The sequence below is a fragment of the Balaenoptera acutorostrata genome, chromosome 6 (assembly GCF_949987535.1).
Source record: "Balaenoptera acutorostrata chromosome 6, mBalAcu1.1, whole genome shotgun sequence".
NCBI lineage: Eukaryota > Metazoa > Chordata > Mammalia > Artiodactyla > Balaenopteridae > Balaenoptera > Balaenoptera acutorostrata.
Genome location: NC_080069.1, coordinates 15,433,047 through 15,457,359, shown reverse-complemented (window position 1 = coordinate 15,457,359; position 24,313 = coordinate 15,433,047). Strand labels below are relative to the sequence as shown.

General features: G+C 44.8%; 1 protein-coding gene across 8 annotated transcripts in view; it reads right to left on the bottom strand.

Annotated features, from left to right (window-relative positions):
• Positions 1-13,767: 13,767 nt before the first annotated feature.
• ENTPD4 (ectonucleoside triphosphate diphosphohydrolase 4) overlaps positions 13,768-24,313 on the bottom strand; it is a 41,551-nt gene continuing 31,005 nt past the window's right edge. For all 8 annotated transcript variants that reach the window (XM_057548274.1, XM_057548271.1, XM_057548273.1 and 5 more), the window contains 4 exons: positions 22,068-22,392; positions 20,302-20,387; positions 19,225-19,386; positions 13,768-18,040 (listed from right to left, as the gene is read on the bottom strand). In XM_057548274.1, coding sequence (XP_057404257.1) covers positions 17,812-18,040; positions 19,225-19,386; positions 20,302-20,387; positions 22,068-22,392 — 802 coding nt within the window. In that variant the 3' untranslated portion in view covers positions 13,768-17,811. The remainder of the gene's footprint in view (positions 18,041-19,224; positions 19,387-20,301; positions 20,388-22,067; positions 22,393-24,313) is intronic.

Below are 24,313 nucleotides of genomic sequence, written 5' to 3'. Positions count from 1 at the left end.
ATCACCGTCCCTCGGCAGGTTAGTAGCAGCGCTGAAACCGGATCCAGATTGAGGTCTTCTGAGCCCTAGAGTCACAAATCTGCTCAGAAAGCACAATTGTCAGGAGTGGCTGAGATACCGCTGCCTTTTCTCCAGGGTGCACATATTCACATATTCCGGTGGTCCTGTGTTGGCTGGATATCTATCAGGCCCTCCTCTCCTGGCTTTCTCAGATCCAGTAGTTTTCTATCCATATACTGGTTTTATATTTTAAAAGTATAATTTCATTCATATAATCTATTTTCTAGGATGAATAATCATTCTTTGTCCCACGCTATGGGCTAATCCCTCCCTCTCCTCTAACCCCTGGCAACCACTGATCTTTTTACTGTCTCTATGGTTTCTCCTTCTTCAGAATGTCCTATAGCTGGAATCAGATAATATGTAACCTCTTCAGATTGGCTTCTTTCATGTAGTAATATGCATTGAACATTTCCCCGTGTCTTTTCATGGCTCGATAGCTCATTTTTCTTTTATTGCTGAATACTATTCCATTGTCTGGATGTATCACAGTTTATTTATCCATTCGCCTGTTGAAGGGCATCTTGGCTGCTTCCAAGTTTTGGCATCTATGAATAAAGCTGCCGTAAACGTGTGTGTGCAGGTTTTTGTGTGGACATAAGTTTTGAGCTCACTTGGGTAAATACCAAGGAGCACAATTGCTGGATCACGTGGTAATAGTATGTTTAGTTTAATTGGTTTATACTTACAGTGGAATATTACGCTGTCTTAAAAGAAAGGAAATTCTCACCTATGCTACAACATGGATGAATCTTGAGGACGTTATGCTAAATGAATAAGCTAGTCACAAAAAGACAAATACTATATGATTCTACTGTATGAGATGCTTAGAGTGGTCAAAATCATAGAAACAGAGTCTAGAATGGTGGTTGCCAGGGGCTTGGAGGATGGGGAACAGGAGCCATTGTTTAAAGGGTATAGAATTTCAGCTTTACAAGATGAAGGAGATGGAGTTATGCGATCTTATAAGGGAGTTATGAAGATGGATGGTAGTGAAGGTTGTACAACATTATGAATGTATTTAATACCACTGGACCGTACACTTCAATGTAAGTGTAAATTTTGTGTTAGATGGTAAATTTTGTGTTATGTGTATTTTACCACAATAAAACACAATTGGGGGAAAAAGTCACATAAAGCACAGTAATTGTGGGGAAAAAAAAGAGTGCGTTTAGTTTTGTAAGAAACTGCCAAACTGTCTTCCAAAGTGGCTGTACTATTTCACATTCCCTCAGGCAATGATGAATGGGAGTTCCTGTTGCTTCACACCCTCACCAGCATTTGGTGTTGTCAGTGTTCCAGATTTTGGCCATTTAAATAAGTATGCAGTGGTGTCTCATTGTTGTTTTAATTTTTATTTCTCTGATGACTTATGATGTGGAGCATCTTTTCATGGGCTTATTTGCCATCTGCCTATCTTTTTTGGTGGGGCGTCTTTTCAGGTATTTCCTCCACTTTTTAATTGGGTTGTTTGTTTTCTTATTGTTGAATTTTGAGTTTTTTGTATATTCTGGAAACAGTCCTTTATCAGATATGTGTTTTGCAAAGATTTTTCTCCCAGTCTATGGCTTGTCTTTTTATTTTCTGAACAGTTTTCATAAAGCACCTAGAGTTCCATCATACCTTCCTATCTCATGTGTGTGTGTGTGTGTGTGTGTATGTGTGTGTGTATGTGTGTAAAATGGCTAGGATTTGGAAGAGGGATGGTTACTAGGAATAAATAACATTCGATGCAGTTCTTGTACTGGGCTTATATTGTGATTTGGAGCTTATGTTGTGATTTGGGAGTGAAAATCACATAAACATTAAATAACCAGACAAAACAGTATGAGATTCAGGTCAAAATGCCTGGCACTATGCAATGAGCAGAGATCAGAGAGATTGGAGAGTCCCAGGCAGGGTGGGGGCATGGAGTCTGGAGGGGCTGCAGGGGTGGGGCAGGGGCATAGGAAGAGAGTAAGGACTAGACAGGCAGGGAAGAGGCTGGTCCAGGTGGGAGTGGCAAGAGAAAGACACAGACCTGGGAAACCAGCTTAATCCTTGTTCAGGGAGGAGCCTCGGGACATCTGGGAACAGGTGGGGTAGGGCTGGGCATAGACTGGACCCTGGGAATTTGGCAAAGCCACAGAACATGGGGTGACAGGTTCTGAAGACCAGCTTCTCCCACATTATAGTTTTGCTGCTCCGCTCACTTCCCACATGCCCCCTCCACCCGAAAGTCTCCTACTGAGAGAAGATGGAGACTTTCACCTCACGCAGTCATTTAGAGGAAAAAAAAGTTAAAAAACAAAAAATTGGTCCAAATCTCATTCCCAGACACCTGGGTTCTGCCAGCTCAGACCACCTTGTCTCAAAGATGCAGCTAAAACAGGGAGGGGAAGGGCCAGACAGAAATGGGAGCTCTTCTGCCCCATGATGGGCTGGCATCTGGCAGGGCCCCTCCTCTGGCCGCAGCCCAGCAAAGCCCTGCCAGCTCCCGGAGAGCTCAGAGTGGCCTGCCCAGGTTGCTCAGGGTTGGTTGAGGACACAGCCTGACTCCGTTCCATTCCAGCCACTGGTATTTATAAGGCTCTCGCATGCCCAGACCCAGTTCAGCACCCCAGGGGAGGGAGAGGAGGTGAGAATCCAGCTGTCGCCAGCCCCCCACCCCTGGGGAGAAGGTCCCCACGAGCCCGCAAGGGCAGTTGCTTATTTGAAATATCTGGGGAGGGTGGGAAGTCATGGTTCAGAAAAAAGGCCCAAACCCCAAGGGCTAGCTTGTCACCACGATGGCAGGAACACTGCTGCGGACTGAACTACATCCCCCTAAACTCATATGTTGAAACCTAACCCCCAGTGTGATTGTGTTTGGAGATGGGCTTTGGGAGGTGATGAGGGTTCAATGAGGTCACAAGGGCGGAGCCCTCAGGGTGGGGTTCATGGCTTGATGAGAAAAGGAAGACCAAAGCCCTCTCTTTTTCTCCTCCCACCGAGTTAAGGACAGCAAGAAGGCTGCCGTCTGCAAGCCAGGACGGGGGTTCTCACCAGGAACGGAATCTGCCAGCCCCTTGAGCTTGGACTTCCAGCCTCCAGAACGCTGAGAGGTAAATACCTGTTGTTTAAGACCCCAGTCTGTGGTATTTTGTTACAGCAGCCTGAGCTGACTAAGACAACCTCCTGGCCGCAGCTGGCGTTGGTAACACCGTGACCCTGGGGGTTTTGTCTCCATCCTCTCCGCTGCATAGTTACATTCCGCATGTTACTCTGAGCCCCCGCTGCCCTCCCACCAAAGGGATCTGCCCCGTAAATCGAGGTACCTAAGATGTGGGAAGAGAGTTGTGTCTCCCCAACACCACCTTCCCCAGGTCACTGCCCTGCCTTTCCTCCAGGTGACACCCATCCCCCACTTGGCCACTAGTGCTCCAGGCTAGCTGTGTTTCTCAGAGTGTGGGCTGGGGACCCCTGGGGGTTCCCAAGACCCTTTCAGGGGGTCCACGAGGTCAAACTATTTTCATAATAAAACTAAGATCTTATTTTCCTTTTTATTCTTGGTCTCTGGAGCTGGCAATGTGCCAGCAGCAGCCAGAGCCCTTCCTCCAGGCTGATGGACGTGTACGGTGGAGAGCTCCAGGAACATCAGGCAACTTGGACCCCAGCCCCAGGTTTTCTCCTCAGGAAACGAGGGGTTGAATTAGATAACAAAGGCTACTTGTTCTTTTTTCTCTGAACCTTGGTGGAGGAGCAACACAGGGAAAATCAGTGCAGTCAGAGGCCCGTCTCCCGATACTGCCCTCCTTGGTTGCTAAGAGACCATAGCAGAGATGCTTAAGCCAGTGCAGCACCAGTCTTTGAACGTGGCCCCTCGCTCCTTGCAGTTTCTACCTTGGGAATTGGAATTATTTTCCTTTAAAGGATCCCTCGAGCTCCTGAGCTGTTGTAAGAAAAGAAAAAAGAAAAAAAAAAAAAAGAAAGATAAAAAAGAAAAAAGAAAATGCAGCTCCCTATGGCTCAATATAAATAATTTATGGCCATTCAGTCTCATTCTCCTAGTTTTTCCTTATTAGTACAATATCTATCTGCCTACCTATATATCTATTTATCTATCAATCTATCATCTGAAAACTTTTCAAATTATGGAATATAACCTAGTTAAAAATTTATATTTTATACACAAAAGTACATAAAATATAAATATGAGCATAATAACTAATACAAAGCAAACACCCATATAATTACCATCCAACTCAAGAACTGGAATATTACTGGCATCCCAGAAACATCCCCACACCCCACAGGCTCCTTCCCCAAACTGCCTCCCTGCCCTGAAGGTAAACACTGCCCCCCCACCCTTTTTTAAATGGTAATGACTTGCCTGCCTGTCTCTCTCCGACCTCTTAATGCTTAATGTGGTTGGAGGGCTCCAGGGCTCAGATTTGGGGGATCCCATCCAGGCTCCTCGCCTTAACTACTTCTATGTGCTGCCCATTCTAGAATGTATATCAGTAGCCTGGCCCTCTCCAAAACTCATCAGACTCCTGGGTACAACTCACCACTGGGTATCCAAGTGACACCTCAACTGGGTTGTGTCCCAAACTATGCCCCTGATCGTCTCCCCAAATCTGTCCATGTCTCTCTTCCTTTTAATCCCCAAATTCACTCCAAGTCCTGTTGTCTGCCTTCTCTGGATCTCCAGAAACTGATCACTCTTCACCTCCTCTACTTGTCACCTCTCATTTAGATGATTGAAATAGCCCAGCTGATCTCTTTGCTTCTACCTTGGCCCCAACAGGCAACTTTTGAGCCCACAGGCCAAGTAATGCTTTTAAAATATCATTCAGATCCTGTCACTCCTCTGTTCAGCATCTTGCAGTGGCTTCCCGTCACCTCGAGGGTGAAAGCCAAAGTTCTTACAACAGCCCAGGAGCTGAGGCACACAGAGGTTATTTGGCAGAGACTTAAATATCTATACTCCCTTTCTCAAATTAACAGAAACCATCCTTTTTAGGTGGTAGAATGCTACCTGGCGAAAATACTACATTTCCCACCTTCCTTTGCAGATAAGCGCAGCCACACAACTAAGTTCTGGCCAATGAGATGAAAGCAGAAGTTTGCAAGGCATTTCCTTTGGAAGTCTCCTTAAAAGGAAAGGAGAGTGTCCTTCTTCATTTTCTCCATTCTGCAGCTTGGGATCTGGATGTGAAGGCTGGAGCTCTAGCAACCATTTTGGATCATAGAGATGAGGGCCACACTCTAGGAATGGTGGAGGAGACAACCTGAAGAAAGCAACCTAGGCTGCTCACCTCCAAACTGCTTTTAAATGTGAGAGAAATACACTTCGATTTTGTTTAAGCAAAGACTTGGGGGGTGTCTGTTAGTGGTAGCTGTATTGGGTCATTGCTGATACAAGTAAACTATTCAAAGTCAAATAGCTCAGAAATGGCTGAGTCAGAATAAACCTGGTGGTTTAAGTCTGGAGCCTGGGGTCTTTACCTCTCTGCCCCCCTCTGGTGAGCACTTGAGAAACATGAGATGATATCATTACCATCATCATTACATAGTAGCAGAGAAGGCTCCTTCTTAGGTTACCATATGTTAATTGGTCATAAATCAATTTAGTGTGTCATAGCTATCATTAAAAAAAAAGAAATCTAGTAGAATGAAACAGAAAATACTAGGGTGAAAACTCTAAGACATTGATGAAAGAAACTGAAAATGACACAAATAAATGGAAAGATATTCCATGGTCATGAATTGAAGAATTAATATTGTTAAAATTTCCATACTACCCAAAGCAATCTACAGATTCAATGCAATCCCTATCAAAATTCCAATGGAATTTTTCACAGAAACAGGACAATCCTAAAATTTGTGTGGAACCACAACAAACCCCCAATAGCCAAAGCAATCTTGAGAAAGAATAACAAAGCTGGAGTCATCATGTTCCCTAATTTCAAACCACAAAGCTATAGGAATCAAAACAGTATGGTACTGGCATAAAAACAGACCCTCTGCCCACCAACCCCATGCCTCTCTGACCTTGTCTCCCCTTTGATCTCTCTGCTCCAGTCCCACTGCTGTTCCTCAAATGTCCCAGGCCTGCTCCTACCCCAGGCCCTTTGCACAGGTTTCCCTGTGCTAGAACTGTCTTTCCCTGGGTCTCCTTGCCTCCTTTTAGACTTTGCTCCAATGCCATCTTCTCTGGGAGAACTTTCTTGACTGTAATATTTTCACTTCCATCCCCCACCCCTCTCGCATTTCCTATTCACCTTCTCCATGTTTTATTTCTACATTTAGCCTTTAAACCTTGGAGCATACTGTGGTACATTATTCATTTGTTTTCTTCTCCACTGGAATGTAAGCTCCACAGCAGCAGAGCTTGCTTTTTTATTTTCCTTGTTTTTTTTCCACTGCTATTTCAATACCTTTGTTTAATAAATATTTGTGGAATGAATGGCTGGATTTCTCTGAGGCCAGAGAGTCCTGAGAGCAGGCACAAAGCTGGCTCTGCTGCCCTGCATGGCTCCCCAACCCAGCATTCTCTCTCACCGTCAGTTCCTGACTTCTCTCCTTTTGGAAAATCAGAAGTTCATACCTCTCTCAGTTTTCACATTTTTACAAACACATTCACTTGTTCCCTACAAAGTCAGGGAAAGTTCTGTCAGTTTAGTTGAGGAGCAGAGAGAGTAGAGAGAGTACAGATGCTATTCAGGGATTGGCTGTATTGCGGTAACTGCAGATTTTTTTTTTTTTTCAGAGTCTGTGTGTCAGGGGTTGTTTCATAAAGAATTTGTCTGGTCTTTGTCCCTGGTTCTGGACAGGAAGCCTCTAAACCCTTGGAATCTCCCCAGTGATAGGAGTGTCTTTGTTGTTTATAGTCGGTCCCTCGGCCACACCTGAGTTTATGCTAATAAAGTGACTCGTGGTTTGCCCCTGGCTAGTTTCAGGATGGGGGCTGGCCATGCCAGAAAGACCAGTTATGTGATTAGAAGATTGGGGTTTGGGGCTACACGATATCAGTCTGACTTCCCAGCCTCTGGAGAAAGGGGCTAGAGATTGAATCCAATTATGCAGCCGATGATTCAACCAATCATGCTGATATAATGAAACCCCGATAAAAACTCTGGACACCAAGACTTGGTGGCACTTCCTGGTTAGTGATGCACATCTAGTTGCCTGGAGGGTGGCGTGTCCTGAGGACAGGAAAGCTGCTTGTTTAGGACCTTCCCAGACATTGCCTTATATGTTTCTTCATTTGGCTGGTCCTGATTTGTATCCTTTATAATAAAACTGTAATTGTAAGTATTGTGCTTTCCTTAGTTCTTTGAGTCATTCCAGAGAATTACTGAACCTGAGGGTATTGTGAGAAGCCCAGAATTTGTAGCCAGTTGGTCAGAAATGCAGGGGCCTGGGGACTTCAGAACTTGCAGCTGGTGTTTGAAGTGAGGGTAGTCTTGTGAGGGGGACTGTGCCCTCAACCTGTGACGTGTGGCCTAATTCTGGGGAGGTAGAATCAGAATTGCATTGCAGGGACTTCCCTGGCGGTGCAGTGGTTAGGACTCCACGCTTCCACTGCAGGGGGCACGGGTTCGATCCCTGGTCGGGTAACTAAGATACTGCATACCAAGTGGCGTGGCCAAAAATGAAAACAAAACAAATTGTTATTTTTTTTAATTAAAAAGAATTTTTAAAAAAAGAATTGCATTGCAAGGGGGAAACTCTATAGTCATCAGTGCTCTTTTAATTGCAAGTGGAAATGGCAAGCTCATCAACTTGAGCTCTCTTAGGCACAAAAGGAAGCATCATGGCTCATGAAATGGGGGGAGTCCAAGGGTAGAGTGAATTGAAGCCCGGATGGATCCAGGGACCCAGATGGTCAGGCAGGGCTCCTTCTCACTGAGGCTCTTCTCTACAGCCTTAGTGGGGAGCCCGGCCCTGCCGACTCCTTTGGACTTCTGGCCTCCAGAACACTGAGGCCAACAAACAAATGTCTGTTGTTTTAAGCTACCCAAATGTGTGGTAATTTGCTATGGCAGCCACAGGAAACTCATCTACCTGCGATTCCAATGTGTGGGTTTGAAGGGAATTTCTGCCTACCTGCCACTCACGCCTCACCACCCCAGCTTAGGACCCACGTGTGAGAGTGAGGGGTGAGTCTGCCCTGCTAGACCTCAGCTCTCCAGGCCTCAGGCCACCCTCTGCTCTGGCGAGCGGGCAGTGGAGATGCCCAGAGGAGGGGCCCGGGGAGACACAGGTGTGTCCTCCAGGGAGCACCTCTGGTTTCCCACTAACAGTGGACTTAGGTCTCTCTCACTTTGTACAATTCACATGACATTTCTGGACTTACACGGATAAAATGACTACTTTTAGCTTGTGATTCTGTTGCAAAGGATACATTGCTTCTTCAGACGGGCAGTTCAGGTCCTGAGAGAGCAAAAGAGAGAGAGAGAGAGAGAGCGAGAGAGAGAGAGAGAGAGCGAGAGAGAGAGAGGGCGAGAGAGAGCGAGAGAGCAAGAGAGAGAGGGCGAGAGAGAGAGCGAGAGAGAGAGAGAGAGCGAAAGCGAGAGAGAGCGAAAGCGAGAGAGCGAGAGAGAGCGAGAGAGCAAGAGAGAGAGGGCGAGAGAGAGCACGCGAGAGAGAGCGAGCAAGAAAGAAAGAGAGCGAGAGAGAGAGGGCGAGAGAGAGCGAGAGGGCGAGAGAGAGCGAGAGAGCGAGCGAGCGAGAAAGAAAGAGAGAGCGAGAGAGAGAGAGCGAGAGAGAGCGAGAGAGAGCGAGAGAGCAAGAGAGAGAGGGCGAGAGAGAGAGAGAGAGAGAGAGAGAAAGCGAGAGAGAGCGAAAGCGAGAGAGAGATGAGGGTTAGAGCATCCACCAGGTGGCGACATCTCTTTCCGCAGCGGGACAGCAGGTGGACTTTTTCCTGCTGGGGGTGGGTGGGGGGGGATGCCCCAGACCTGCCAGTGGGGCCCCTGATCGAGCTCTCAGGGGAAGCTATCGAGATAGGATGACCGAGGCTGCGCCTGGAAACTTATATCCAAGAAAAATGATGAGTCTGATACTTGACTGGTGAATATTATATGGAGAGAGAGGGTGATAAGAAAGAAGTCTAGAATGCCACGCAGGGTTCTGGCCTGAGTTACCAGGTAGTGCTCAGAGGAAGGAGGTCTGGGGGAGGATGCTATGGGGCATCTAAGTAAAAGCTGCTAGGACGCGGAAATAATGGTAACTCTCGAGCGGAAGATACTGTTCTCCATAGTGGCTGCACCAATTTACATTCCCACCAACAGTGTAGGAGGGTCCCCTTTTCTCCACACCCTCTCCAGCGTTTATTATTTGTAGACTTTTTGATGATGGCCATTCTGACAGGTGTGAGGTGATACTTCATTGTAGTTTTGATTTGCATTTGTCTAATAATTAGCGATATTGAGCATCTTTTCATGTGCCTCTTGGCCATCTGTATGTCTTCTTTGGAAAAATGTCTATTTAGGTCTTCTGCCCGTTATTGATTTTTTTTAACTTTTTATTTTATGTTGGAGTATTGTTGCTTAAAATGATGTGTTAGTTTCAGGTGCATAGCAAAGTGATTCAGTTATACATATGCATGTATCTATTCTTTTTCAAATTCTTTTCCCATTTAGGTTGTTACAGAATATTGAGCAGAGTTCCCTGTGCTATACAGTAGGTCCCTGTTGGTTATCCATTTTAAATATAGCAGTGTGTGCATGTCAATCCCAAACTCCCTAACTATCCCTCCCCTCCACCCTTCCCCCTGGTAACCATTTTTTGATTGGGTTGTTTGTGTTTTTTTTGATATTGAGCCACATGAGCTGTTTGTAAATTTGGGGGATTAATCCCTTGTCAGTCTCATCGTTTGCAAATATTTTCTCCCATTCTGTGGGTTGTCTTCTAGTTTTGTTTATGGTTTCCTTTGCTGTGCAAAAGTTTTTGAGTTTAATTAGGTACCATTTGTTTATTTTTCTTTTAATTTCCATTACTCTAGGAGATGGATCGAAAAAGATATTGCTGCAATTTATGTCAAAGAATGTTCTGCCTATGTTTTCCTCTAAGAGTTTTTATAGTATCCGGTCTTACATTTAGGTCTTTAATCCATCTTGATTTTATTTTTGTGTATGGTGTTAAAGAATGTTCTAATTTCGTTTTTTTTACATGTAGCTGTCCAGTTTTCCCAGCACCATTTATTGAAGAGACAGTCTTTCCTCCATTGTATCGTCTTGCCTCACAAGGAGACCAGTTTTATCTGCTGTCCTCCTTTCATAGCCCATCTGTGTCCCCCATCACATCCATTTCAATGTATAATAGTCGAAACATGCACACCCTCGTAAGACATATAGTGTTGTGGGCCTCCCATTTCCGTAAATGGCGTTATGCTACCAATCTCGTATCTTTCTTCAGTATTCAGCACTGTCTTTAAGATCCATCCACCCTGCTGTACTTACCTCGAGTTGTTTCTAACGCTGCACAGTGCTCACAGCACACACCTGCCACCTTGTACTTAAATAACACCACTGAGAGCGTCCTCCTGGAGTTCCCTCGTGGACCCAGGTAGAAATGTCTCTGGGGAACGCTGGGTCTTGGACGTGTGCACAGCTAACTTTAAAGTGCTGCCAGCTTGCTTCCCAGAGCGCCTGAAGTAGTTTCCACCACTACCAGCAATACTGAAGCGACTGTCCCCACGTCACTGCCGACACTTGAAGTTTGTCAATTCCAGGGGCGCAAGGTAGCAGCTCTTTATTTCCATTTGCACATCTCTGGCTCCTTCAGTTTCTTCCTTCTTGTCAGTCATTCAGGCTCACCCTTCTGTGGATCACCCATAAACCATTTTTCTTTTTTTTTTTTGTTTGTTTGCACTGCTTGGCTTGCGGGATCTTAGTTCCCTGACCAGGGACTGATTGAACCTGCGGCCCTGGCAGTGAAAGAGCCGAGTCCTAACCCCTGGACTGCCAGGGAACTCCCCCCATAGCCCATTTTTCTTTTGGATTTCCTTTTTCTTGCTGATTTACGAGAAACCTTGCATAACATATATTAATCCCTTTTCAATTTTAGTCACTGCAAATACCGTCTTGGTCTGCCGCCTGTTAGCTTTGACTGTGATGGCTGTTAACAGAAATTGTTACTTTTGATGCAGCTAAATCCATCCTTCCCCTCTCCTTGCATTTGGTGCTTTTGGGGGTGGGGTTTAAAAGGTGACTAACTTTAGGACGATTTAGAAGGAAATTCTGAAGCTATGCTTAGAATAAGATCATATACAGAGATAATTTCCTCCGAGCTGGGCTTGGAGAAAATCCCCATCTTGTTTTGCCTCTACACATCAATACCTAATTTGGGGAGTTCTTTTTCCTTTTTTTCCCCCAGACTAAATGGTTAAGAAGTAAGGAAACCACTTGAAGTAAATTTGGTTCTCCTAAGTTTTTCTACATAAAGCTTTAAAATGCTTCACTCCCTTAACAAACTTTATGGTGAGAGGGAAGAGAGAGAGAGGCCTGGGATTCCACCTCACCCTTCACACCACACTGCACGTGGTTTTAAATCTGCACAAAGCTCTGCCATCTGGAAAGAAGAAAGAAGATTGAGAATAAAAGATTTGTAAAATATGTGTTTCCCAAACCCTCGGGACCTAAAGAGTTAGTGACTTGACAAAGCAACTAGCTTTTTTTTATTAGACTACAGATATTTATGAAACACTGGGCGCTATGTGGTGTTTTCTTTGTTGGATTAGTTATAAATGTCGTGATCCATGTTCAAAGGGATTCAGGGATGGAACAGACAGACCGATGGACAACAGGGCCACAGAAGGTTGAAGAGGATTTTAAAATGTAATTTGAACGTTATGGAGAACGGTCACGAGCTTCCAGAAAATTCTGTTTCGCTGCCATGACCCAAATAAAGAACTTTACAAGGCTGGGTGGAGCCCATTGAACGTTGAAGTGACTCAATCTTCTTGAATCTAAAATCTAGGTAATAAATCAAGCTTGTGCCAGGTGGAGAAGATGGACTCTTAGGAGGAGAAAGTGCTGAGTCTGGTTCCTGGAGTTTAAGTCATGTGCAATCACAGGCAAAAAGAGGATGATTAATCCTTCCAAAATGGCCCACTTCAAACTCTGATTATCAGGAAAAGGGTGGAAGGTGGTATCAAAATTATCAATTATAAACCTGGGAGGACAGCGAGAAGAGCCAGCCTGGGACTTTTACAGAAATAATACAGTGAAAGAGTACGTCCCACACTGGGAATTAGGAATTCACTCTGTCTTCTGGTGACCTGGCCACAGACCAACTTTTCCCCCTTCTCCTTTTTGCAGGAGAAAAAAAAAAAAAAATCTCCTTTTCCCTCCCTTGAGTTGAGTTTCTGTGTTTATACAAGAAGCCCGTCTTCTGTGCTCATCACCACCACGTTCTGTGAGAAGCTTTCAGCAGTTTTCTCAGGGTGGAAATCTTAAGGCCGGCCTTTCTTGTTTGGGCTTCTTGTTTGGGTCTCTGACACACAACGGGGCTGTTGACAGAAATGGTTAAGTGGCCGTGAAGTCTGGAGCCCAGATGCAATCCACCTGCCAAACAGGATCAAGGGTGATGGCAGAGATGGAAGGCCAAGCAAGCTCTTCAGCCTCAATGGAAGTGTTAACAGAAAGCAGGAGGGGGAGCTAAGCTTGCTGAGGACAAAGGAAAACGCAACAGATCAATCAACTCTCCTTTGTTAAGAGGCAGCAGATCACAGGCTGAGGCCATCAGGCTCCCAGACGAGATGGGGCTGGGAGGACCCTTCGGGGTGTAGTGTTTCCTCGGGTGGGACGCGCAGCTCCAGGCAAATCCCCAATCTGCACCTTGGGCTTTGTAAAGGGTGCTCCTGTGTCTTTGATGACTTTCCATGAGAAGACAGTCTGTCTCGGACAGAGACGACGTTCACTTCCCTGCTCCCAGGCCAGTGAGAGCACCGCAAACCCCTCTGTGCAAACTATTAGCATTTCAGGATCTCAGGAAAAAAAAAAAAAAAAAAAAAAGATCCACTTGTGCATTCCAGACTCATGGCGCAAATGGAAACAGATGAAAAACAAACCAAAACCCAGAACTGCTGCCTTGCAGATCTGTTAACAGGGGCAACCACTGAAAGCAGGTACTTAACTTCTTCTCTAAGAAATGGAATAAAATGTAGACATCTTTAGATGCCTTTGGTATATTTTAATGTATTTACCCTTAGACACAGAGGCCTATATATTTATTGCATTGCCTCAAAAATTATTTAAGCAGGTTTTCTTTTAACATTATTATTCTTTCCTTCCTGTGGTCACAGGCTGGGGCTCCGCGCTCCTGCGCTCACCACACGCCCACATTCCCATTTGGTTCTGCCTCCCCGAACCTCCCCTGCTTTTATTTTTGTTGTTCTTAACAGCCAGTCCCCTTCCCTTTCCATCTGTCTCTATCATCTATTTTCAGGTTATGGCTCAGGCCCTTCCTCCTGCACGAAAAGCTCTATTTATATATTCTCAAATAGCTGAAGAAGAGGGGCAGCGTCTAACGGTTGCTAGCAACACGAACAACGGGATTCATGTTTCTCTAGAAATAAGCCAACGGCTTTAAGCTTAGATCTAATTGCAAAACTGGCAGCAACGATTTTACTATTTATAAGACAAAATACATAAGGTTGGATAATTTCTTTTCTTTTCCTTGTACGTATATATATAGTTAACGGGTACTTTAAAATGATAACCTTATAAACAATAGTCTCAGAATGGCCTTTATTGTTGATGAAGGGGTTGCTATTACACCATGGTATATATTTCTCCTTGTGAGATACTTGGTTTCCCTGCTGCAGGACGCCTGGACCCCTCCTTCCGCCCCACACACAGCAGAGTTTCACTACACACACGCCAGATACAGCAAAGGCATGGAGTGCGCAGACTCAGACAATTTATTTGACTGAATGTAGATTCAAGTTCAACTAAGCATTCTAACAGGTAACACGATTCAAACATCAGAGAAAAATCTCTTTAAATCCCAAGAAAGCGAGCTCACACAGAGTCTGTGGGCCACCGAATGAACTTTTTATTCTCGACACTCATCCGTGTGGAGTGTGGCAGTGTGAGGTTGCCAAATATAGAAAGTGATAGACACCACAACCATCTCCCGAAGACAATTAATTCTTTGAATGGAAAACATCATTTAAATAAAAAACATTTAAAGATGCTCCCTTAGTTTGTATAATTCCTAAACGCAAAATATAATCTCAGTAACAGAACAAAGAATTCTCCTTGGTTGGTCACATCATTCATTACGGAAGGGGAAAATCAATAAAAATCATAAAAAACAAAACCCTGAAATAGAAATAAATAACTAAATAATTTACTCCTAGGTAGTTTTGCTGCATTGCACGTTACCACACAAAATTCTAAAGCTGATTTTTTTAAAAAGCTTGGAAAACACATTTGCCTGTTGGAGTTTCTTGCTAAGTGGTGCATGTTTCTCAGAAGGGAAAGTATCCTATGTAGGCCTGAGTTTCAAATTTAAACACTGGGTAATCCAGAGCTTGCCCTCCTGGGTGCACAGCTGTGATGACGGGAGAGCAAGCGTCTCCCCAGCCCCTGAGGTGGGGAGTGCTGCAGAAAGCCAGCAGTTTAGGGTGAAAATGGGCAGAAACCATCGGTACAGATCAGTCTGTTTGTACTTTTAAATGGATTGTAAAATCTTCGAGAACGTCCTCTGGAGGTTCAGAAAGGAGCAGCACAGATCTGACGATGGAACAGAAGACTTTACTGGAGGAGTCTTGCCACCAAGAGTTAACACAGAACACTGTTCTTTGCGAGGCTTTTAGCAAGTTCCCACCAGTCCAATTTCTCTTGCTTTCTGTTGCTAAAAGTGTTCAGAGTTTACCGCCTTCTTGGCCAGCCCTTAATTGATATTCTTTGCTTCCTGAGCTAAGCCCCTCCGGTGCTTGCCTCTCACCCCAGCCTGCGCCTGCATCGCTGAGAGAAAGTTCCTGGCCGTCTTCTCAGCCCTGGTGCAGGGCGGGGAGAAGCTACTGAGCCCTCCTCAGGACTGCAGACATCTCAGCACAACACTGGGAGCCCTCCTGAACAGCACGTTTTAAACTTGGGCAGGGGGAAGGAGAAGTATGTTACTTGGTTTATTAGAAAATCGATCTTGAAAAGAATCTAGAGGAAAAGATAAGCGAAAATTCTGGTGCATAAACAGCTATTTTGAGATTGAAGTTTGGTCACTTCTCTTGCCCCTCTTTTCGTGCTCACGGGTGGTAACCACCTTCCTGAATGAAGAGGACGGGGCTGTATATCTGTTCTTGAACGGGACTCTCCATGCAGGGTCAGCAGATGTCTTCTGTAAAGGGACACTTAGTAAATATTTGAGGCTCTACAGGCCACATGCAGTCTCTGTTGTGTATCCGTCACTTTTTTTTCTTTAATGACCCTTTAAAAATTGAAAAACCATTCTTAGCTCAAGGGTCTCCTAGATTTTCCCTGTGGGCAAGTTTGCCAGGCCTGCTCCGGGAGTTCTTTGGCAGGGGACATGGCACCGAACTGTGCAAAGTACAAGGCCGCTGGGCCTTGGAACCCTAATTTGGGGACTTCTTTTGGAGAGTGAGTTAGGTCCTTGCAGATGGATGCTCTGGCTTGGATCCTCCATGCTGGTCTGTACTGCGCTCCCCAAATGGTACAGAGCTGGACCACGTTAGCATCCTTTATTTAAAAAGTGGCTATTTATCCTAGGAGGTCTTAGTTTAGGCCTATTTAGATCTGTGCCTATGCTAGCTTATCCTTGCCTTGATTTGAAAGGCCAAATCACATATTCTAGGCATTGGAAAATTTTCATTCTGCAGGTTAGGGCCTTACTACTCCAAATGGCTGGCGGTAGAAAAGCTAACATGTAAACTTACTTCTTCTTCACCACTAATGCCACCCACAGTCCACAGGGCAAACCTCCTTTAAGAAGTCAAGGAGAAGCACGCCAGCTCACTATGCCCCTGGGGTACCCATGACACAGCTCGTGTGTGGCTGCGTCTTGAAAAGGAACAGTGTTTACGAGGGACCAAGCATTTAAATAGCTGGAGACCAGCATTTCAGAAGCTGGATTTTTCGAGAGACATCTGTCTCCATCCTCTCTGAAACAAGTCTCTCTACACATCAGATGCTATACCACCATACAGCTCCTCTAACCTTCTTTATATTTGAGAGGCAAACTTTCTACCAATAATTTTTCCATTGTTAGAATATTCACTTTGAAGAGCAGAATCACAGGATTTGCATTTCTTTCATAAATTTGTAATTTTAAGTCATCAATATACTGTATGCCACGTTTTTAAGTAATTAATAGACAAGATGAAAATCTAAAAATTTTTTCTAAATTAAATAAGGGCTTCAGAACCTGAATTCTTTCTCTCATCACTGATTTTTTTAAAAAGTAGCTGATGATTCTCGAAATATACGTTTGTTACCAACTAGACGAATTTAGCTGTTCTGGAGTTAAGAAACAGCTTGTGTGTGCGCGCGTGCACACACACACACACACAAAGAACATCGCCTAAAAAACTATGTATGAGAATTCCGAAAGCTTCTAAACTAAACGAATAGGTGAAAAACCACTAATCTCATACATGCCAATCCAGCTGTCCTTTTTAGGTTTTTGTGTAAAATGTCAAACTTGTTTTCTTCAAAATGTGAGTTGATTTCCTGTGTTCAGTTCTTCTCTTCATTTGGATTTACAGTGGCCCTGCCAGCACCGCCTCAACCGCGACAGTCAAGCTAGGTCTCTGAAATACGAGGGCAGGGGGATACCAGCTTGAAGATGGAAGAAACCGGAGCACGATTAAACAAGCACAAACGAACTACTGAGAAATAAGGACGTGCCTGTCGACAAGCACCAGCTCCAGTTCTAACAACACCGAAACCAGTGAACTATGAATTTTCCAACTCAAAAACGTAGTGTTCTAAGGCCGCTGAAAGATGGTATGAAGAAAGTAACGACCTGTGGTCAGAAGAAGTAACGGTAACAGGGAATGATTTTTCTAAATGAAATGAAACAGTGCATTCTGAAGTGTGTGCTTTTAAAAGTGAAAGCCCTGCCCTCCCTCCCTCTCTCCCATCAGTGGTTTTCATACACACACACGCACACGCACTCTCACCCTCACACACACACAGCACTCTGGTCATCATTTCACATTTTTCAGGTCTCTTCACTGTCAATTTTAAAAACTGTTACCTCCTGGTGCCTATACCTCTCTATTTTGGATATAAACAGTTTTGATTTTCTAAACCTGCAAAGAAAACAAACAGCAACAGCCCTGAACAATAAATAAAACTAAACATCTCCCTCTTTAGGTTAGCGCTTTCAAGACAGAGAGAAAAAGGGGATGATCAGTCCAGTCGGTATGTGTTCTGGTTCTGTGAAAGCGTCACCCCTCGGTCCCACCTCCCCTGACAGAGAACAGCCTGCCGTTTCCCTCCAATATTAAAGTGCATCTGTTTAAAGTCAAATATACCTTAGAGAACAACCAAAAACCTTAGTAATTTTTGGCAGATATCCTATGCAGCAAAAATGAAGTGATGTTCCCTTTTCCCTATTCCGCAACTTAAAGCTGGACACAGAACGGCTAAATGCAATGCTTCTAGGACAGCAGAGTTCAAGAACAGTGGATTTTGGTTTTGTTTCGAGGAACAAAAAGGGAAAGGAAAAACAAAACAAATGAGAATGAAGAGGAGAAACCCTGAGGCAAAAATGGCTTTTCCTTTAGAGTCTTTCTGGGGCTCGAACTCCGGTTCATAAGGTACCGGCGATCTTCTGGGACGGAAGGCCGTCCTCCAGCCAGACGGCGGTGGCCGGGCCGCTGCGCGGGGCCCGCCGGTGGATGCGCCGCAGCCGCAGCAGGTAGAGGAGGATGGCGAGCAGGACCACCAGGAAGCAGCCCGAGAACAGGTAGTGGTTGTACACAAAGGAGAAGCCCCGCCAGTGCGCGTGGCTGGCCCGGAAGGTCTCCTGCTGGATGTCTCTGCCCACACGGGAACAAGAGCAAACGTGAGAACTAGGCAGGCGGGAAGTGTGATGTAATGATGCGCAGGGTGGGGTGGGAGGGACTCAGCTCTGCAGACAGAAGCTGTAACCTCAGTCTCCCAGACTCAGTTTCCCCTCCTCTAAAATGTAGGATAATGTGGCCCAGCAGAGGGTGGTTGTAAGTATGAACACGATAACGTGTGAAAGGGTATTCTTAAGTCTGTAGCTGTTACCAGCATTATAATTTGGGTAACAAAAGTCAGAGAAAGTGAGCACTGTGAGTGTTTCACTAATACACAGAAGCTAATGTGGAATCAAAGCACATGTTTATGATCAGTAACACCCACTACTCACAAGTTTTGCAGTTAACCCAGCTAAATGTGCTGCTGGGAGATGCTTAATTAAATGAAGGGAAAAAAACAAAAACAAAAACAGCTACTACCTCATTTGTTAGTGAACCAGGGTTCTTATGGGGGGTCAGCTGACAGCTAAGTCTGTGAACTTGAGTGGGAAAAAAGGCGCGTCCTTATGTTACCAGTCTCTGGTTGTAACGCAGTATCTTCACTGAACGTGAATGCAGACAAAGAAACTATTGCTACTACAGGATCAGCAGAACTAGCGACTCTGCTCCTAGTGAAACTCACAGATCTTTTACATCACATTGTGGTGTTCTGCAGATGCCTCAAAATATCATCAACAGGCATCATTACACTGAACTTACAGGAAGTACGAATTCTGCTGCCAGGTCTTGCTATTTAAGGTGCTAATAAAGAAGAACGTATATCACTATATCACAAATTTGTCTTCTGTAATATTTTGATAAATGTACTGCAATACAATGGTTTCCTCTATAGCCTATGTATTTACATTATGCATTAAAAACAAGATTTTGAGAAGGGGTCCAAGGCCATAAAGGTTAAGGGCCCTGGAATGGACCCTTCTGTGCAGGGGCTAGGGAACAGGCAGTTGAGAATAAGCACTTTTGTGATGCCTCTGCTGGGATGGTGGGCTGGGAAAGGAGGAGGCTCCGGTGGGGAGACCAAGTCAGACCTCCCCGACTCTCCCATTCTGCCCACGGCCAGCGCTAACAGCGCCCCAAACACCCACCCCCACCGCCCACCATGCCTCGGGTGCAGGGAAGCATCTTCTGTTGGATTCTCGTTACCAAATGCCCAGCCATACCTTAAGGGTAAAAAGCGGGTCCTGTAGAGGATTGCTCCGAGGGTCCACTGAACCTCCTTGTCGTAAACTTGCAAAGCTGTCTTTAAATTTCTGTAGTTGACGGGAAATGAGAAGCCCCTGTGGAACACCTCAAACATCCAGGCGGATTTGAAGCACTGATACCTACAAATAGCACAAACGTGTGAGTGGGACTGAGTCACTGGGTGGGTCCAAAGGCACGTTCGCGGAGTCGGCCTTGCCCTCTGTGAACAACGGGGGTGCACAGGCTTCACAAGGCCTGCGCTCCGAGGGTGAAACCATCCGTACGCATCTCCAGCTGATGTGCTTGCTTTACGCCCTCTGTCCCACACCATTCACCTGTTAAAATCAATTTGCTCATGAAGCTTGACCTCCTCATAATTTAATACGTGGCCGCGGGAGATTTTTCCCCTCAGCCCTTCCATCACTTACTCAATTCAGTTCTGAATAAATACTGAGCAAGTTCCACCTTCTCTGGACCTCAGTTTCTTTCTTATAAAATGACAAGATAGGCGGGTCCTTTTCAGCTCTGATAACCTATGATTTTAAATATCTATCAGAGGGTTGCTTTTTGCAAAGCACTGGGCTAAGCAAGTAATAAGACATCATAATAAATAATAAGATAGCCAATGTGCTTAAATGACTTATAATGAAAGAGGATTTTTAAAAAGCTACAAATAACTATAAAAACAGAGTATGATAAACGCCGCAAGAGGGACATAATGAGCGCTCTGGAGACTCGCAGAGAGGGATGGAGCCTAGCTAAGTGGACAGAGGAAGACTCAGAAGGGACAGCATCTGACCTCTGATGTCTGGGCAGGACGTCAATGAGGAGAGGATGCACAGGGGAATTCCAGGTGGAAGGAAGAGCAAAACTGAGCCCAAAACTGCAAGATACGTTTGAGCACGAGTATTTGCCGTCCATCTGAAAGGAGCCTGGAGGAGATGAGGAGGAGTAGGGACTGATGAGGACGAAAAGGTAGATTGGGGCCATGGTATGGCCAAGACTGGACCCACACTTTCTTCAACACACCCTGGGCTCAGCTGTCTACGACTTACTTGAGCCTGTGGAGGTCGGCGTGAGAAGCATACAGTCCTCGGTCAAAGCGTTCCCGCAAGATCGACCACTTTGTTGCGCAATAATCCTGAAAGAAATTTCACCCCAAATAAATCACTAGGAAAGGTTTATTAAATTTTTTTCATTTTAAAAGTTTTTACCAAATTCATATTCATAACAAACATATCCTTCCAATTAGGAGACACAAGCTTGTGTCTGTGTCCCATGAGGACGAGACACACAAACACTCTGTGAATGCTTACTGATGAGCTGAGACAATGCTTGTTCTTTGTCTTAAAATTCAGCCAAAGTTATCGTTAAAGAGACTCTCACTGCCCACAACCGACCTCTTCAAAGCCGCTAAGTTTCTCCCCCGCGTGACTGCATGTGACAGGCACAGACTTTTGGAAAAGTGAAGCGGTCCTTCAGCCAGTTCAGACTGAAAACCTATGTCTGTGGCTATACGGTGCAAGGTTCTGGGAACACAAAGATGATTACAAAAGGTTTTGTCTTTAAGAGAAGGGAGAGAGGTGCCACCTTTTCCTGAAGTTATTTGTAATGTTTATATTAACAGCTAACACTTACTGAATCCTGTGTTGACACCTTTTCTAAATGTAATGCTTCAAACAACTCCTTGACATAGCTGCTATTCCAACCTCTATTTAAAGGATGAAGAAACTGAGGCTCACAGAGGCAGTGAAACTCACAACAGGGGATACAGAGAATGGCACTCAGCCTGGGGTGAGCGGGTGGGGATGCATGTCAGGCAGAGGAAACACGACGGACGAAGACAGGATGGGAGGGAGTACAGATGGGAGGGAAACGAATAGATGTCTGATACGATTAGAGTATCAAGTCTAGGTGGGGAGATGAGGCTACAGGGTGGGAAGGACACACTAAGGTGTTTAAAATTCATCCTGGAAGCAAGAGAAAGCCACTGAAGACTTTCAGTAGGAGAGCAGGTGGCTGCACTTGGGTTTCAGACAGAACACTTGGGAGTGGTGCGGAGGATGAACTCCAGAAGGGGGGCCAGACGCAGGACCACTGGGAGGCTCCTGCATAGTGCAGGCGACAGGGAGAGGCCAGCACTGCGGCAGTGAGGGTACGACAGAAAGTAGGGAGGGCAGGGCTCTGGGAAAATTCATGACATACAATAACATGCTTGATGACTGCTATTATGGGGTGTACAGCGAGGGATGGATGAGTGACAGGGAGAAGTCTGTAACTCCTGGGTTTGGGGGAGGGGAACTAGATGGTTTAATGATGCCATGACCGAGACAACATAGCAGAACAGAATGGGGAGAAAGGCGGCTTGTCTGGAGTCGTGAAATCTAGCAGGCGCTGGGCAGGCAGATGCAGAGCTTCCTCCTGAGAGGCAGCAGCAAACCACGAACACGGATGAGACCATCCAAGAACCTGAAGGTCAGAGGACCAAGGGAGGAAGTCCGGGATCACCAAGGCTGAGAGCCTAGGAAAGTGTCAGGAAGGCAGGGAGAACAAGAGAAAAGGGGTCCTGAAAACAAAGGGTCGGAAGCTGCGAGGAACTGTCAGATCAGAATTACACTCTTACACATAAAAGACTGTCATCTGGGAGCCACTGATGGCCAGTGCAGTCTCACAGGGGACTTTCTGCTTCTGCTGTGACTATTCCTCTGGCCCAACCAAGGGAGCAGGGCTGCCCAGGTGCCGCACACAGCCTTCGCCCTCCCCCTTGCCCTGCTCTGGACTTGGGCCCGTCGCCATCTACCCTGGCTTCCTGGGTGGTTACCTTCGCAGCTCTCGTAAACGCGGCAGCGCTGTAGTCTCCCCCCATCCGTAGCACATCCTCAGTGCAGTAGTAGAATTCGGAAAAGCCGTAGAATTCACTGTTCTGGAAGTGAATCGGGGGCTGGTAGACCCCATTGAGGGAGGTCTGTGTCTCGTTCGTTTTGTTCATGAAAGGCTGGATGGTCTCTCGGCACAGGTCAAAGTCTCCCGTCCCCCGCAGGTACAGTGTCTGTCCATTCTGCTGGATTTCATCTTTAATGTCCAGGGGTAGGCAGGGGTCCAGGTACGGAGTATCAGGAGTCAGCCCAGTCTGTTTCCCCAGGAGCCTACAGGACAAAGAGAAACTTCGTCATGAGACCAACAGAAAACTGTGAAGAAGAAAGTGGCTGCAAGTCAGTGTTTCTCAAACTCTGCCTTATGGAACACAAAAGGGTTCCGGAAAAATTAAGTTGGGAAAACACAGACTCAAGCCCCTCCTGGAGATTCATGATACACATGTGCGTACAGCAGACGGTTGAACGGGGTCCAGTGAAACTATGACTTGGTCAGATTACTGGCGCTTTCCGTGCCCTGTGACACAGCCTGGTGTCCACGGCTGCTGAGGGTCCACGGTTAATAAGCTCCTGCCAGCCTCCTGCTCACTGCAGCCCAACACCACCCACTGTGTTGTCCCCAGCCCCGTTTCTGCCACTAGTGCTGGTGATTTTAATTATATACAGATGAAATGCGACTGTGAAAAGAAGTCGCTGGTCCTGTGAAAGCTAAGGTTAGATGGCTTAGAAAAATATGATAAAGGCAGATCGCTAGAAAACCAGTGTCAAATTAGGTGTTAGCAAGAGTAAAAGAAAAAAAAGTTGGGAAAAATTAATAAAAATCTAGACGAAATTGGTATCAAATTGCTTCATAGATGTCTTTAAGGCCTTGGTATCCTTTAAAGAAAGCCAAAATGACATCAAGATGAGTGGGTGCAGTGCCTGCCAGAGAAATAGCCTAAGAAATAGCGTAAGAAAAGCCTTTAGTCCAGAGCAAAAGATTGGCAAATGAATACATAAGTTAAAACAAAAGGCTTGGGGTTGATTCTGTTTTTATGATTCTCTGTTTTAACTGAATTTTTAAGTTAACCAACTATTGATCCCAACTGCAGCAAATAAGTTTCTATTGTACTACAGGCTCTGAGAAGTTCTGTAGAAATCTTAACTTGTTCACCGAAATGCCCTATGCTTACTACCTGCCGATGAAATGTCCAGATCTGTCATCCTACTATGTGTCCTCACCATTAAGCAACTGAGAAGTAGAAAAGAGCATACAACAGCTGGAGTTATGTTACTGTCTGATACCAGGAAATCCCATGGGCCTAAAAGGTGTTTAACTATTAGGAAGGTGCCTGAATTTGATATTCAGTCACTGACATTAAGTCAAGTTTTTACCTGCCACTCAACTGACAAGTTGTTTATTCCTAAGATCAGGGCAACTCAAAATGCACTGAAAATGTTTAAGTAATTTTAAAAAATCAATCATCATTACTAATGGCAAAGGGATAAATACACATTTCAAGGCTCAATTCATGACATATGTAAAAAGTGATGACTAACATTTATAATTATTATAAAAGTCCAAGATAAGTCAAATGTATACTTCATGTTACAGTTTTTAGTTGCTCTACATCTAAATTAAAAAGTACCACTGCAATGTCCATTATATAACCTTCTTGACATTAAAACCAATTAGTAAAAATTAGGGTTGCAGAAGAAGTTGTTTCTCCAAACTTCTTATTTAAACATCACTTATAAAATATTTCTATTTTAAGACTATTACTAAAAATAATTATACTAAAGTATGCTATATAACATACTATTTTTAAAAAGAAACAGGGACTAGTTAATCTCTCTTAACTAACGCTATTGAGTTAACGTCTGGAGCAGACAAAGAACAAGTTTTTATTGCTTCTCCTATTCACACGTGTGAGTTTCTGGAAAATGAGGTACTGAATGGCTCTGACTTGGCCTTTCTTAAAGTTCAGGCCTCCACAGGTTTATTAAGATTAAACTGTAGCCATTATTTTATAATAACTATAAATGGAATATAACCTTTAAAAATTGTGAATCACTATGTTGTATACCTGAAACTTATATAATATTGTACATCAACTATACCTCAACAACAAAAAAGATTAAAATGGATCAAGGAAATACACTATCATTTATTTCTATGAATCAGGATTTTTCTCCTCAAAATTGTTTCGTCAAA